This window comes from Mrakia frigida (genome assembly GCF_051309035.1).
Source record: "Mrakia frigida strain ATCC 22029 unplaced genomic scaffold BDY24scaffold_31, whole genome shotgun sequence".
NCBI lineage: Eukaryota > Fungi > Basidiomycota > Tremellomycetes > Cystofilobasidiales > Mrakiaceae > Mrakia > Mrakia frigida.
Genome location: NW_027481250.1, coordinates 173,968 through 185,188, shown reverse-complemented (window position 1 = coordinate 185,188; position 11,221 = coordinate 173,968). Strand labels below are relative to the sequence as shown.

Below are 11,221 nucleotides of genomic sequence, written 5' to 3'. Positions count from 1 at the left end.
AGAGAGCTGGGCTAAGGGACGGCCTCCATTGAGAAGATGAAGATCGAAAGACGAAAGGAGCGACAGAACGAACGAAGGAGCTGTGTCTAGGAGGAGGAGAGTTCGACGATGAACAACGAGAGTGCGCAGATAAAGTGAGAGGTACTCGAGCACAAGCAGGTGGACGAAAAACAGGAGCAAAGGAAGGAAGAGGAGCGACGCACTCGTACAAAGGGAGAGAAGAACGACGGCGACAACGACGCGTCGCGAGCAAAGCAAGAAAGGAGAGCCCAAACGCACAAAACCCAAAAAAAATAAAGGAAGGAGGGAATGGGTCGTAAAGAAAGGCCAAGGAAAAAAGAAAAAAAAGAGACAAAAACAGTAGTCTCTACGGCCGATCAAAAGGATCCAAAGGGCTGTCGGGACGCCCTCCCTCGTTTCCTCTCGACGCGATGAGAGGACGACCGAGAGGCAACGGGCTGGGACCCCTCGTTCCTCCGGTTGTTGTGGATACGTATCGACCGTGATCGACGGAGTCAAAACCGAGGGCTCCTCCTGCGAGCGACGCGTCCGAAGAGTGTCGAGAAGGAGCGATGGAGGAGGCATCTCCTTGGGAGGGAGGGGCGCCGTTGAGGGTGACGCAGACGAGAGGGAAGGCTCCTGAAGAGGTGATACACACGAAGGTAAGGAGTCAGAAGAAGGAAAGGGAGGGTACAGAGGGTCGAGGAGAGAATAGGGGCGAACCTTGTCTTCCTGACAAAGGTCCGGAAACCAGCTCTCCAGTTGCCCAAGCGTCGTCGTAGAGACGAACGATTCGTAGCTTCATTCCTGGTCGGAGATCTAGCTCGTCGGGCAGAGTCGAAGAGTAAGCCCACTAAGGAAAGAGGAAAGAGGAAGCCGAAGCAAGGTTAGCGACGCGTCTTCGATTTTCGGATCGAAAAGCCTGGGACGAAACAACTCACGAGAACAGTGACCACCTCTCCAGGGTGAACCAGCCCATCCTTCCCACCAGACATAGCGTCTCGGTCTCCTTCCGCACCAAGAGCAGCTCCAGTAACACCCAAACCGAGCGTCTTCTCGTCCGTTCGTCCTGAGTCTCCCGAGGTACCTCGTTCTCCAGCGAAGGCTCCTTCCTTGTTGGATTTGGCTCCGAAGAACCGAGAGACGAAGGTCGATTCGGAAGAGTGGGCTGCGCTGGAGGAGAGGAAGGTTGGCGTTGTGGATGGACGTCGCTGCTGATCTTTATTCTTGCGACGCCGGCAGAGGAGAAGAAGAAGGAGGAGGAGAAGCTGTCGAGCGAGCGTAAGGGAAGATGGGTGGGAAGAATCGATCAGTCTCTGAGATGTTGTCGCAACGACGAACAGTTGTTCGAAACCGACTCGAAGTCGAGAGAGGGGTCGAAACTCACCAGCAAGGCTACTAGAGCTCCTATGACGATGCCAGCAATGGCACCTCCAGACAGACCACGACGAGATGAGCTAGCAAAGCCAGCAACTGAGGCTGAGCTGCTTGGGGTGGCGATTGTCGACGAGGAAGAGGGCGAGAGGGCTGGGAGAACATATCCGCAAGTTCCGACGTTCGTGTTGGACGCGTAGCAGCAGGAGTCGGGCGTTGCAGTGGAAGGATCGCAGAAAGAGCAGAGCTGAGAGATGGAGGATCCGTAGCCACCTGATTGAAGATAGAAAACGAAAGATCAGAAAGGAGACGACGCGACGCATCATCGAGCTTTGACGTACAGTTTCCCTCGTTGTTCGATCCAAGAACGCAGACTGAGGTATCGTTGGTGGCCAAGGTCGTCCAGTTCGCTGCGAAGCGGGAAGGGAAGTGAAGCGGAAGTCAGAACTGGGCAAGAAACCGACGCGTCGAGTTCGATCGAAAGAAGGACGAACTGCATTGGACACTGGAATCGATAAGGACAAGAAAGACGGATCAGTGTGTGCTTATTTCTTCTCTACAGTCTGCAGTAGGAGGTCTAGCGTATATTCACTAATCCTTCGTCATGTTGGCGGCTCGGAAACCTCCAGTGAGGTCAGGACCAGGACAATAGGCCTGATTCTCGACGATCGAGTTCTCCGAGGCAGCGTAGTCTTTGCATGTCTGATGTAGCGAAATAGAGAGAAGTGTCAGCTTTCGGGGACTAGAGGCTCGAAGGACGGAGTCGAAAGAAAAGGAGAACCAACCTGTCGGCAGACCATCTTCGGAGAGTCAACTAGACTCGACTGGTCTAGCAGAGAGAGGCATTCCTGTGACCGGCTGTTGTAAAATTCTCGAGTCAGCGAGTTACTACACAGCAGAGAAATACTACTTGAACTCACACTCCATTCGTCCACATCTGAACAGGGAGGAAGCAAGGCGATCAGTCGTCGGCTTCGACTCACTTCAGCCCAAGCACCTTCTCTCTTCTCCCTCCTTTCTGTAGCGTTCCTTAGAACTCACCGAGCAGAGGACTGTCCTAGCATACCGAAGCGTCGCTCCTGTAGCATTCGAACATCCCAACTTGCGTCGAAACTGAGTTTCCGAGTCTGTTTTGCGGTCCGAGACAACAGCTCAAGTTCAGCGAGAGCTCAGCCGACGTCCCTCCTCCTCCGTCCGCTTGGACTCACATTGATTGGGATCAGAAAAGTACGAGAGAGCTGCAGAGTCAAACTCGGCGACTGTAGTGACGCTCTCCATCCAAGGGAAAGCCTCCGACAGGTTTCCAGGGTGTATGTAGGCTCCTTCGACTGAAAACAAGAGGATGGGGAGGAAAGCGGAGAGAGAGGAGGGAGAGTGAGCTTCAGGGGGAGGGACGAGTTCCACCTTCCTTTTGTGTTTCTCGTAAGAAAATCTGGGAAGTTGAAGACTACTCACACCCTACACAAGCGACCGATCCTAGAAGACGGAGGCAACCAGCGGTCGTCGCAGTTGTGGAGTTCTGGGCGTTCGTTGAGGGAAGGCTGAAGAACGAGCTCGCCGCTACAGCGAGAGATAGCAGCAGTCCTTGAGGCAGTCGCATCATCCGATCGATGAGTTCAGGTAGGCGGAGAAGGGAAGAGGGTTAAGCGAAGGGTCGTGATACGAGAATCGGACGGAGTAGTAGTTGAGGAGAAGAAGGAAGAGGGAACAAATCAAAGTGTCGGCCTTCGCTCGCCCTGGAAAGCGCGATCGCATCTTCAACTGCCCGAAGGAAAATCTACTCGGTATTGGCTTGAGATGGTCAAAAACGCCTTGGTCTACTTGGACGAAGGATTTCCCCATCTATCAGAAAGAAACGCAGCTGAAGAGGAAGAGCACTCTCGAAGAGGTCGATGCTCCCCGCCAAAAAAGCCTGGCCTCTCATCCCTTTCCTCTTGATCGAACTTCATCGAGGGAAGTGAGCGGAAAAACTCGAGATCGACCCAAGACCTCGGTCGTTGAAATGAAGGGGTTGCTTTGAAGCTCGGAGCAAGAGCAGACGCGTCTCGACCGCTTTGTGCGAGGAGACGTCATGAAAGAGGTCGGTAAACACCAGATAGTCATAAATGTCGTGAGAATACAACCATAACCACGAAAACGACACGCAAAATCAGACCCAGCCCTCGTCGACCCTCAAACTCCTTCCCTCCCTTCTCACCTCCTATTCCTCTTCTCTCCCTCGACGCAAGCTCTTCTCGCTCCCTCGATCGCAGTCATCCAGTCCATCGCCTCTCGAGCCGATCCAGCCTTAAGAACGAGCAAGTCGCCTCGGAACCGAGGGACGAGCTGGAAAGCGAGGCTGTTGGAGGGAAGCTCTCGAATCGTGATCTCGTTGAGCGGTAGAGGCATTCGGTAGACTACGAAGGGAGAAAGCAAAAGAGTTGGTCAGAATACGGAACGGAAGAAGGGAAAGGGCAATGAGGAAACTCACGATTCCTCGACGGTTCGGTCAAAACGAGAAGGTCGTTTGTGAGGATCGCGTGGAGTCGTTTGCCTCCTTTGTTCTGTGGAGTCGAGGCCGAGGAAGATACGAAGTAGATCAGAGGGCGTCTAACGCTGTAACAAGGAGAACGCAGAGGCTCACCTTCATCAACGCTCCCTCCTTCACGAGTACTCGAGGTCCGAGGAACCGAGTGGGGGCTGTCAAATCGAGACGTCCCTCGCCGACCCACTGGAAGGCAGACAGGCAAATAGGAGAGTCAGGAACCGATCGAGAAGAAAATCCTCTGCGAGAGGGAGGGTGAGCTCACAAGATCAGCCGAAAGAGCAGCGAGTCGATCTTGATTCTCTCGAGTCCTGATCGCTTCGTTGATCCTCGAGAGCACAGCCTCAGCCTTCCCAATGGCGTACCTACAGAAGCAGAAGCGAATCAGCATCGAAAGAAGGGAGCTGTGATAGAAGAAAAGCTTCGGAAGGGAGGAGACTTACTCGAGCTTGTCGTGATCAGCTCCAGGTTCGGTGTAGTGCAGGATCTGCTTGATCAAGAGAGGGTATCGAGTGATTCTCTGCATCGGGCTGAGCAAGAACGTCGATAGATCCATTCCTCGCACGGTGGGCTGGGAACGAAGAGTCTAGAAGGGGTGAGGAAGCTGGGTCAGCGACGCGAAGAACGGACGAGAAGAAGAGACGCTGGACTCACGACGAGCTGAGAAGCGAGAGTTGGGTTGTTCTCCCTCAAGGACTGGAGGATTCTGATGGCCGTTCCTTGTTGCACGCAGTAGGGAACGTAGACATCGACGTTGGGGATGTGCCTGGGTTGGAAAAAGGAGGGAAAGGGAGTCAGTCGAGTTCGAAAGACGGCTTCGGTCTTCCCTCGAGTGTTCAGGTTTCTAGACGACTCACTGAGCGAGGATATCTGCGATCGTGTTGAGATACAAACGAGAAGCCTTCTGGCGTTCCTCTGAAAGCCGAAATCAAGATGATGAATCAGCAACCGCACGTCTTCGACCTCTCCCTTCATCGCTCACTCACCAAGCTCGGAGAGCATCGTCGTCGAAGAGATCAAGATATCCTCGATGTTGGCGAAGATGACCACGAGTTCCTTGTCGTCCAGCAGGTTCATCAGGTTGGCGTAGAAGACCTGGAAGCGGAAAGAGGAAGAGATTAGCTCCGAGGAAGACGCGACGCGACGAAAGGACGAGAGAAAGCTTGCCTCGACAATGAGCTGGCAGTCTCGGACGTAAGATCCTTCGGTTGAGATGAACTCGAACATCTGGAAGGGACCGCAAAAGAAGACGAAGGGTCAGAAGAGGAAAGAACGCACAGGCAAGACAACGAAATCGAAAACGAGAGACTCACCGCCTCCTGCCTCTTCCTCTCCTTGTCCTCAATCGACGACAAGACGGTTGCATCTCCCACCATGCTCGACCAGTTCTGTAAACAACCCAAAAACCAGAATCACGGTCAGCACGCTGCTCGTCCCATTCTTCAACCAAGAAAAAGAGAAAAAGGAAGCGAGGCGACTCACACTCCCCATAGCAGGACTGGACGTCCTGTTCACCCCTCCAGCAGTCCCCCCTCCTCCTCCCGTAGGCATCGGACTCCCAATCACTAACGAGATCGGTCTTCTCGTCTCCTGAGCAGCACTCGGTGCACCTACGATCCCCTCCGCAGAAGTCTTGATCCTTGTCATCAACTGACTCAACCTCCCTCCCTCCCCTCTCCCTCCTCCAAGCGACGAGATCGGCGACGGCGGTGGTAGAGGTGGTGAAGGCGAAGTTGACGAAGATGGGTAATCGACGACGATGGTAGGAGCGGGAGAGGGGGCGACGAGTTGTTCCTTCTTGAATTTCTCGTACCGATCGAACGCGTCTTCGACTCGCACGGGAGGAGGAGCTTCTGGTGAGGGTGAACGAGGAGGAGGTGATGGGAGCGGTGGCGAAGGAAGAGAAGAGGAAGGTCGTGGGGGAAGAGGTCGTTCGATGGTCCCTCCTCCTCCGTCCGAGATGAGGGAGATGGTCGATTGAGGTCGTCGAGCTGGAGGAACGGAAGGCGGGGGTCTCCGTCTTACTGGTCGAGGGATGTCCGAAGGTTCAATCTTGATGATAAGACCTGCTGCTTCAAGAACCCTTTGACGCTCAGCCTCTCGTCGTTTCCTTTCCTCGACCTTGTCGGCGTCGGGAACCACGACGGTCGCGTCCGGATCCTCGTCCATGGCTGATTCGTCGTCTGAACTGTCGTTCTCCGAAGATTCCTCGGCTTGGGAAAGTGTAGCGAGCTCGATGGAGGGGGTGCTGGAATGTCGGTAGATCGAGGTGGGTCGAGGGACGGGAGGCGCTGCTCGACGATGCTCCTTCTCCAACGACGGGGAGGGCAAAGGAGGAAGCTGCTCCTCCTCCTCCTCGACGGGTTCAGCTTGAGGTGGTAGTGGATTATCCTCGACCTTGGGTTCTGGCTCTGGAGCAGCGGGAGGAGGAAGGCTTGAAGACGAAGGACCGGTCGCGTCGTCCTCCGGATCCATCGACGAGTTCTTGCGTTCATCTGAGTGTTTTCGCAAGGAGAGACGTGTAGTATCGAGATAGAGATTGAAAGCAAAGCAACCAAAGAAAAGAAAGAGAGGGAACTTCAGCCTGCGCAAGAAGAAAGAAGGGTGAAAGAAAAAGGGCGTAAACGAAGGTGTTTGGTTGTTGGAAGAGGTGTGTGTGTGTAGAAAACAGAGGAGGGCGAGTACTGACCTGAAATCTCAAGGTACGAAGCCGGTACCAAGAACACGACTCCATCGTTGACGGCCTTCCACCAGGACTCGTCCTCCTGATCGACGATGGTGAGGACGTCTCCTTCGGTGAAGGGGAGTTCTTCGGCGGTGGTTCCTTCGTACGAGTAGAGAGCTTTGGCTTGGATGACTGAAGAGCAAAACGGGAAGAGGGGAAAGAGTTAGTCCGAAAGAGATATAGAGGCAAGAGCGTAGGAGAGGAAGAGACTCACTCGTCGAGATCTCAACGACGTAAGACGAAGGGAACCATCCTGATCGTCGATCCTTGAGGAGCGTTCCGTAGATCCAGGGAGACGAAGGATCCTTCGCAGGGTGGGCGTCGACCATTTGGTTCTCGAGGAAGGCTACATAATCGCGTTCAAAGTTGAAGGAAAGAGTCAGAAAGGAAACGATAGAGACGCGTTGAGGAACAGGTCGAACTCACACAAATCCTCAGGCCTCTGGCCCTCGTAGGTGTAAAGCGTTCGAACCTTCAAGGACTTCGACAGATCCACCGCATCGAGAGGATCCAGCGGCTTCTCGTCCTCCTCCTCCGCCTCCTCGATCTGCGACGAAAGAGCAGGAGCTTCTGACGCGTGCGAGACTCCTCCGTTGGCGGCGAGACCTTGGTACCAGTCGACCGATTGACGGTTGGGGTTCGACTCGACTCTTTCCTCCTCCTCCTCCGGTTTGGAGACGGAGACCGTGGGAGCGGGAGGGGAAGGAGGGGGAGAGATCGCTCTGGGGACGTCCGAAATGTGAGAAGGAGGAGCGGCGTCTCCGATGACGTTTCCAGCGATTCCCTTCGACTCCTTGGTGACGGCTTTCTTAAGTTTCGCACCTCCTTGGATGGAAGCGAAGAGGGATCCTCGGTTGGCGGGATCGGCGGATCCACCTCCCAACGCGGCGAACATGGGGTTGACTCTCGGAGGAGCAGCGGCGGCGGCGGCTGGAGCTGGGGAGGAGGAGGTGGAAGGAGGAGCTGGGGAAGCCGAGGGCGAAGCAGCAGGGATGATTCCTCCAAAGAGAGCTCGAGCGAGTTCGTTCCGTCGGTTCTTGGCGGTATCGTAGTCCGAATCGCTGTCGGAGTCGTTCCCCTTGTCCTCGATAACGTCCCAATCCTCCTCGGGAGGGGCGACGTAGGCTGACTTCTTCGGGGGGGCTCGAGCGATGGGAGCAACGATGGGAGTGGGAGCCTTGACGGGAGGAGGAGCTGCTGGAGTGGGTTCGGCGGCGGCTGGCGGAGTGGGCTTGAAGAAGGGGTTGGAGGATCCGACGGGAGTGGAAGGGGAGGATGCGGAAGCGGTGGGAGTTCCTGCTGATGCTCCTCCGAGTCGGTTGAAAGGGTTGTGCTTGCCCGTGGTAGCGACGGGAGGGGAGACAACCTCGGGAGCAGCTGGAGACTCGGCTGGAGGAGGAGGAGCTGCAGCAGCGGCGGCTGACTTGTTGGCGAAAGCGGATCGACGAGCGTTGAACTGTTCCTCTGCGAGACGTTCCTCCCCCTCCTGCCTCTCGATCTCGGCCATTCGAGCAGCTCGATCGGCAGCGGCCTTCTTGAGTCTCGCCTCTCGTTCCATGAGTCGTTCCTCCTCTGGATCGACCTCCTCGGGTTCCGACGCGACGGCGACGGGTGCTGGAGCGGGAGCGGGAGCATGCGGTTTCGACGGAGGAGGAGCTGGCTTCTTCAATGCCGACCGAGGTTGAGGGGGAGGAGGAGCACTCTTGAGAGCTGATTTGACGGGGGAGGGAGCTGAAGCTGCTGAAGGAGCGGCGGTAGGGGGAGTGGGTTTGGGTGGCTCTCCTCGACCGGCGCGTTCTCCCTCCAATCGAGTCTTCCGAGCGTTCTCCTTCTCCGCTCGATCGGCCTCAGCCTTCTTCGACTGCTCTTCGGCTTCCTTCTTCTCCCTCTCGAGTCGTTCCTGGACGCTGTTGTCGACCGTTTCCTCGGAGGGAGTAGGAGCGAGACCGAGAGCTCGCATTCGATCCTCGATCTTCTGCTTCGCCTTCGCTCGAGCCTCCTCTCGACGTTGTTCCGGAGTGAGGTTCTTGGATGCTGGAGCTGGCGAGGGAGCTGAAGCTGGAGGAGGAGGAGGAGGAGCGGCGAGGGAGTGGGCTGGAGGAGCGGGTGCTGGAGGAGGTGAACGAGTGAGACGATCTCGATCCCTGTCCGAGCTTGATCCGTATCGGTCGTTGCTGGAACGGTAGTCTCGATCTCTCGAGCGGTCGTCCCTATCTCGAGACCTTGAGCGTTCCCTCTCGAAGGTTCCTCGAAGGTATCCCTTGTCCGGATCCTCTCGTTCCCGCTCTCGATCTCGTCCGTACCGGTCGTCCCTGTCGTCCTCTCCGTATCTCCCTCCGTATCGGTCGTTCCTCCTATCCCTAGCCTTCACACCATCCCTCTCGTCCCTCCTCTTCCTCTCGTCTCGCTCCTCGATCCGCTTCTCGAGATCAGGAAGCTTCTCGTGGGAGAGGAAGAGGAGCTCTCGTTCGAGCTTCCTCCTCTCCTCGTCCTTCTCGGACGACCGACGACCGCTCGAGACGTGATCGATGTCCTCCCTGACTCGACGAACTCGGTAGCGAAGATCCTCCATCTCTCGGTCGAGAGCCTCGTCCTCGTCCGTTCGAGCGTCCGAGGCAGAGATTCGAGAGTCGAGGAGGGACGAGGTGCTTTCGAGCTGCCTCTTGATGTCGGAGAGATCGTCTGCTGCTGATTCCGCTCCTGTTCGAACGGACGCTCGGTCGAGATGACGGCTTGAGCTCTTGTAGGTTTTGGCTCCTCCTCGATCCTCGTCGTGCTTGTAGACGGTTCCGTCCTTGCGAGAGTTGGCGACGGGACTGTTGTTGAAGCTTCGAGACTTGGCGTACGACTGAGCTCCGAACTCGTCTCCCGAGGTGGAACGGGTGTTGGTGTCGTTCTTGAGGAGGTTCTTGAGGAAGTCGACGTTGGAGTCGAGGTCTCGAGCGGAGGCTGGGACGAGTTCGGCGGGGAGGACGTCGGGGATGGGGTTTCCGTTGAGACCTGAGGCGAGGGAAGGCAGCGGCTCAGTTTTCGCTTCGACGATTCTCGAGGCAGAATAAGTCGACTCACTTCGGTAGATAAGACCCATAGCGACGTGGAACTCCTGGATGTTGAGCTTCCCTCGGTTGTCCATGTCGGCGAGAGTCCTGAAGGGCGGAGAAGGGAACGTCGGAGGGAAGAGAAGCTCGAGTTCAGCTCGAGCTCAATCGTAGGCTCCCTGCACGCATGAAACGAACTTCAGACTGAGACGAAGTACTCACCAAATCTTAGCCATATCGTCCCTGTTCAATCCAGACTGTCCAAAGACCTCCTGAGCAACATCTCCAGAGAGGAAGCCGCTCCCTGACTGATCCCAAGCTCGGAAGATCTGGTCGTAGTTCTTCTTCTCCTCCTTCGTGAGCACCCATGGGATCTTTGGTGTCGAGACGGCGGAGTTTTGGTTGAGCTAAAGTGAAGCAGAAAGAAGCAGAGCGAGAGTCAGCGAGAGTAGAAGAGAGAGAAGGAAGGAAGCGGTGTTGAGCGGGGAGAGTAGATGGGATGACGCACGAGATTCATCGACGAGGAAAGGTTTGCTGCTGGAAGGTTGGGTTGTTGGAAGACAGGCATTCCTGAGGATGCATAGGGCTGGCGAAAAGAAAGAAAAAGGGGAAGCGAAAAGAGCGAGAGAAGGAGGAGGGTTCGAGCGTCAGCTCCCATCTCGCCAGCTCAGAGAAGGGAGGGAAGGAAGGTGCGGTTGAGAGACTCACGGAGGAGAGATTTTGAGGAGTAAAAGAGGAGACCATCATGGCTAGACGAGGATCATGGTACCCTGTAGGCTGAGCTGTGAGAGGAGCTTGGAAACCTGTTCTCTGAGCCTGCAGCATGCCTCCTCCTCCCATCCCTCCAGCACCGGCCCACCCCGTCGCTTGAGGCTGCAATCCTCCCTGTTGACCGGGTTGAGACCATCCTGTAGCTTGAGGAGAGAGACCCATCCCTCCTCCTGAGAATTGAGCTTGAGTAGGAGGTGCGGAGAGGAAGGAGTAGGAAGCTGTAGGCATGGAAGGCGGAGGAGGACGTTGCTGCTGCTGCTGCTGCTGCTGAGGTTGCTGCCATCCCTGAGGATTCCCTGTGGGTTGGCCGTAGAGAGGCTGTTGGTAACCAGTCTGTTGAGGTTGCTGATATCCTCCCTGATTCCAATTAGGATTCATAGCAACCGAGAAGAGAAGAAGGGAAGGGAAGAAGGAGTGGGCAAGATGGCGTTTGAGGGCGGCGAGACTTGAGATTCAAAGGGTTCCCGTTGTTCTCCCTTTCTCCCCTCACCTTCCGTCTCGTTTCTCAAAAGTTTACTCTTTTTTTTCGTAAGTTTCAGCTCTCTCGAGTATACTGGCGGTCCTCTAGTATTTTCTATACTAACCCGCTTCGTTTGTTTCCCCCTTTGCAGCTCCTTCTTCTTCGCACGACCCTCCCTCTCGCCCCTCTCTCCTTCCCGTCTTCTCTCTCTCTCTCTCTCTCTCTCTCGCTCTACGCCCTCCCCAGAGGAATCCCACTCAGTCCACCAACAACCCGTGCAGGTCCCGACTTTTCAACTCCTAGAGACCCACAGCGTCCTACAACTTGAA

General features: G+C 55.8%; 2 protein-coding genes across 2 annotated transcripts; both read right to left on the bottom strand.

The window, feature by feature from the left end:
- Positions 1-17: 17 nt before the first annotated feature.
- BDY24DRAFT_171696 (uncharacterized protein) lies at positions 18-3,145 on the bottom strand. The gene is made up of 12 exons (XM_076636260.1): positions 2,830-3,145; positions 2,583-2,702; positions 2,416-2,501; positions 2,295-2,311; positions 2,160-2,232; positions 1,967-2,076; positions 1,869-1,879; positions 1,716-1,784; positions 1,388-1,647; positions 942-1,268; positions 724-853; positions 18-639 (listed from the first exon to the last, which is right to left on the bottom strand). Exons 1-12 carry the CDS (start codon positions 2,975-2,977, stop codon positions 368-370), a joined length of 1,623 nt encoding a protein of 540 aa, XP_076493839.1. The 5' UTR covers positions 2,978-3,145; the 3' UTR covers positions 18-367.
- Positions 3,146-3,356: 211 nt separating this feature from the next.
- On the bottom strand, positions 3,357-10,865 carry PAN1 (actin cytoskeleton-regulatory complex protein PAN1). Its single transcript, XM_076644804.1, has 18 exons — positions 10,370-10,865; positions 10,170-10,247; positions 9,884-10,068; positions 9,693-9,769; positions 7,050-9,623; positions 6,838-6,969; positions 6,588-6,755; positions 5,381-6,393; positions 5,212-5,286; positions 5,066-5,125; positions 4,885-4,993; positions 4,756-4,813; positions 4,553-4,664; positions 4,342-4,484; positions 4,164-4,263; positions 3,998-4,084; positions 3,845-3,917; positions 3,357-3,770 (listed from the first exon to the last, which is right to left on the bottom strand). The coding sequence occupies exons 1-18, from the start codon at positions 10,808-10,810 to the stop codon at positions 3,568-3,570; spliced, it is 5,688 nt and encodes a 1,895-aa protein (XP_076493838.1). The 5' UTR covers positions 10,811-10,865; the 3' UTR covers positions 3,357-3,567.
- Positions 10,866-11,221: the final 356 nt, after the last annotated feature.

Excerpts from the sequence above, each read along its gene's own strand:
- PAN1 (XM_076644804.1), bottom strand. The coding sequence starts at position 10,810 with ATGAATCCTAATTGGAATCAGGGAGGATATCAGCAACCTCAACAGACT. Across the intron at positions 6,756-6,837 it reads CGTCGTTGAGATCTCGACGA|TCATCCAAGCCAAAGCTCTC; the intron begins GTGAGTCTCTTC and ends TTTGCTCTTCAG. Across the intron at positions 4,665-4,755 it reads ATCGCAGATATCCTCGCTCA|GCACATCCCCAACGTCGATG; the intron begins GTGAGTCGTCTA and ends TTTCCAACCCAG.
- BDY24DRAFT_171696 (XM_076636260.1), bottom strand. The coding sequence starts at position 2,977 with ATGATGCGACTGCCTCAAGGACTGCTGCTATCTCTCGCTGTAGCGGCG. Across the intron at positions 854-941 it reads GAGAGGTGGTCACTGTTCTC|TGGGCTTACTCTTCGACTCT; the intron begins GTGAGTTGTTTC and ends CTCTTTCCTTAG. Across the intron at positions 640-723 it reads ACCTTTGTCAGGAAGACAAG|GAGCCTTCCCTCTCGTCTGC; the intron begins GTTCGCCCCTAT and ends TCACCTCTTCAG.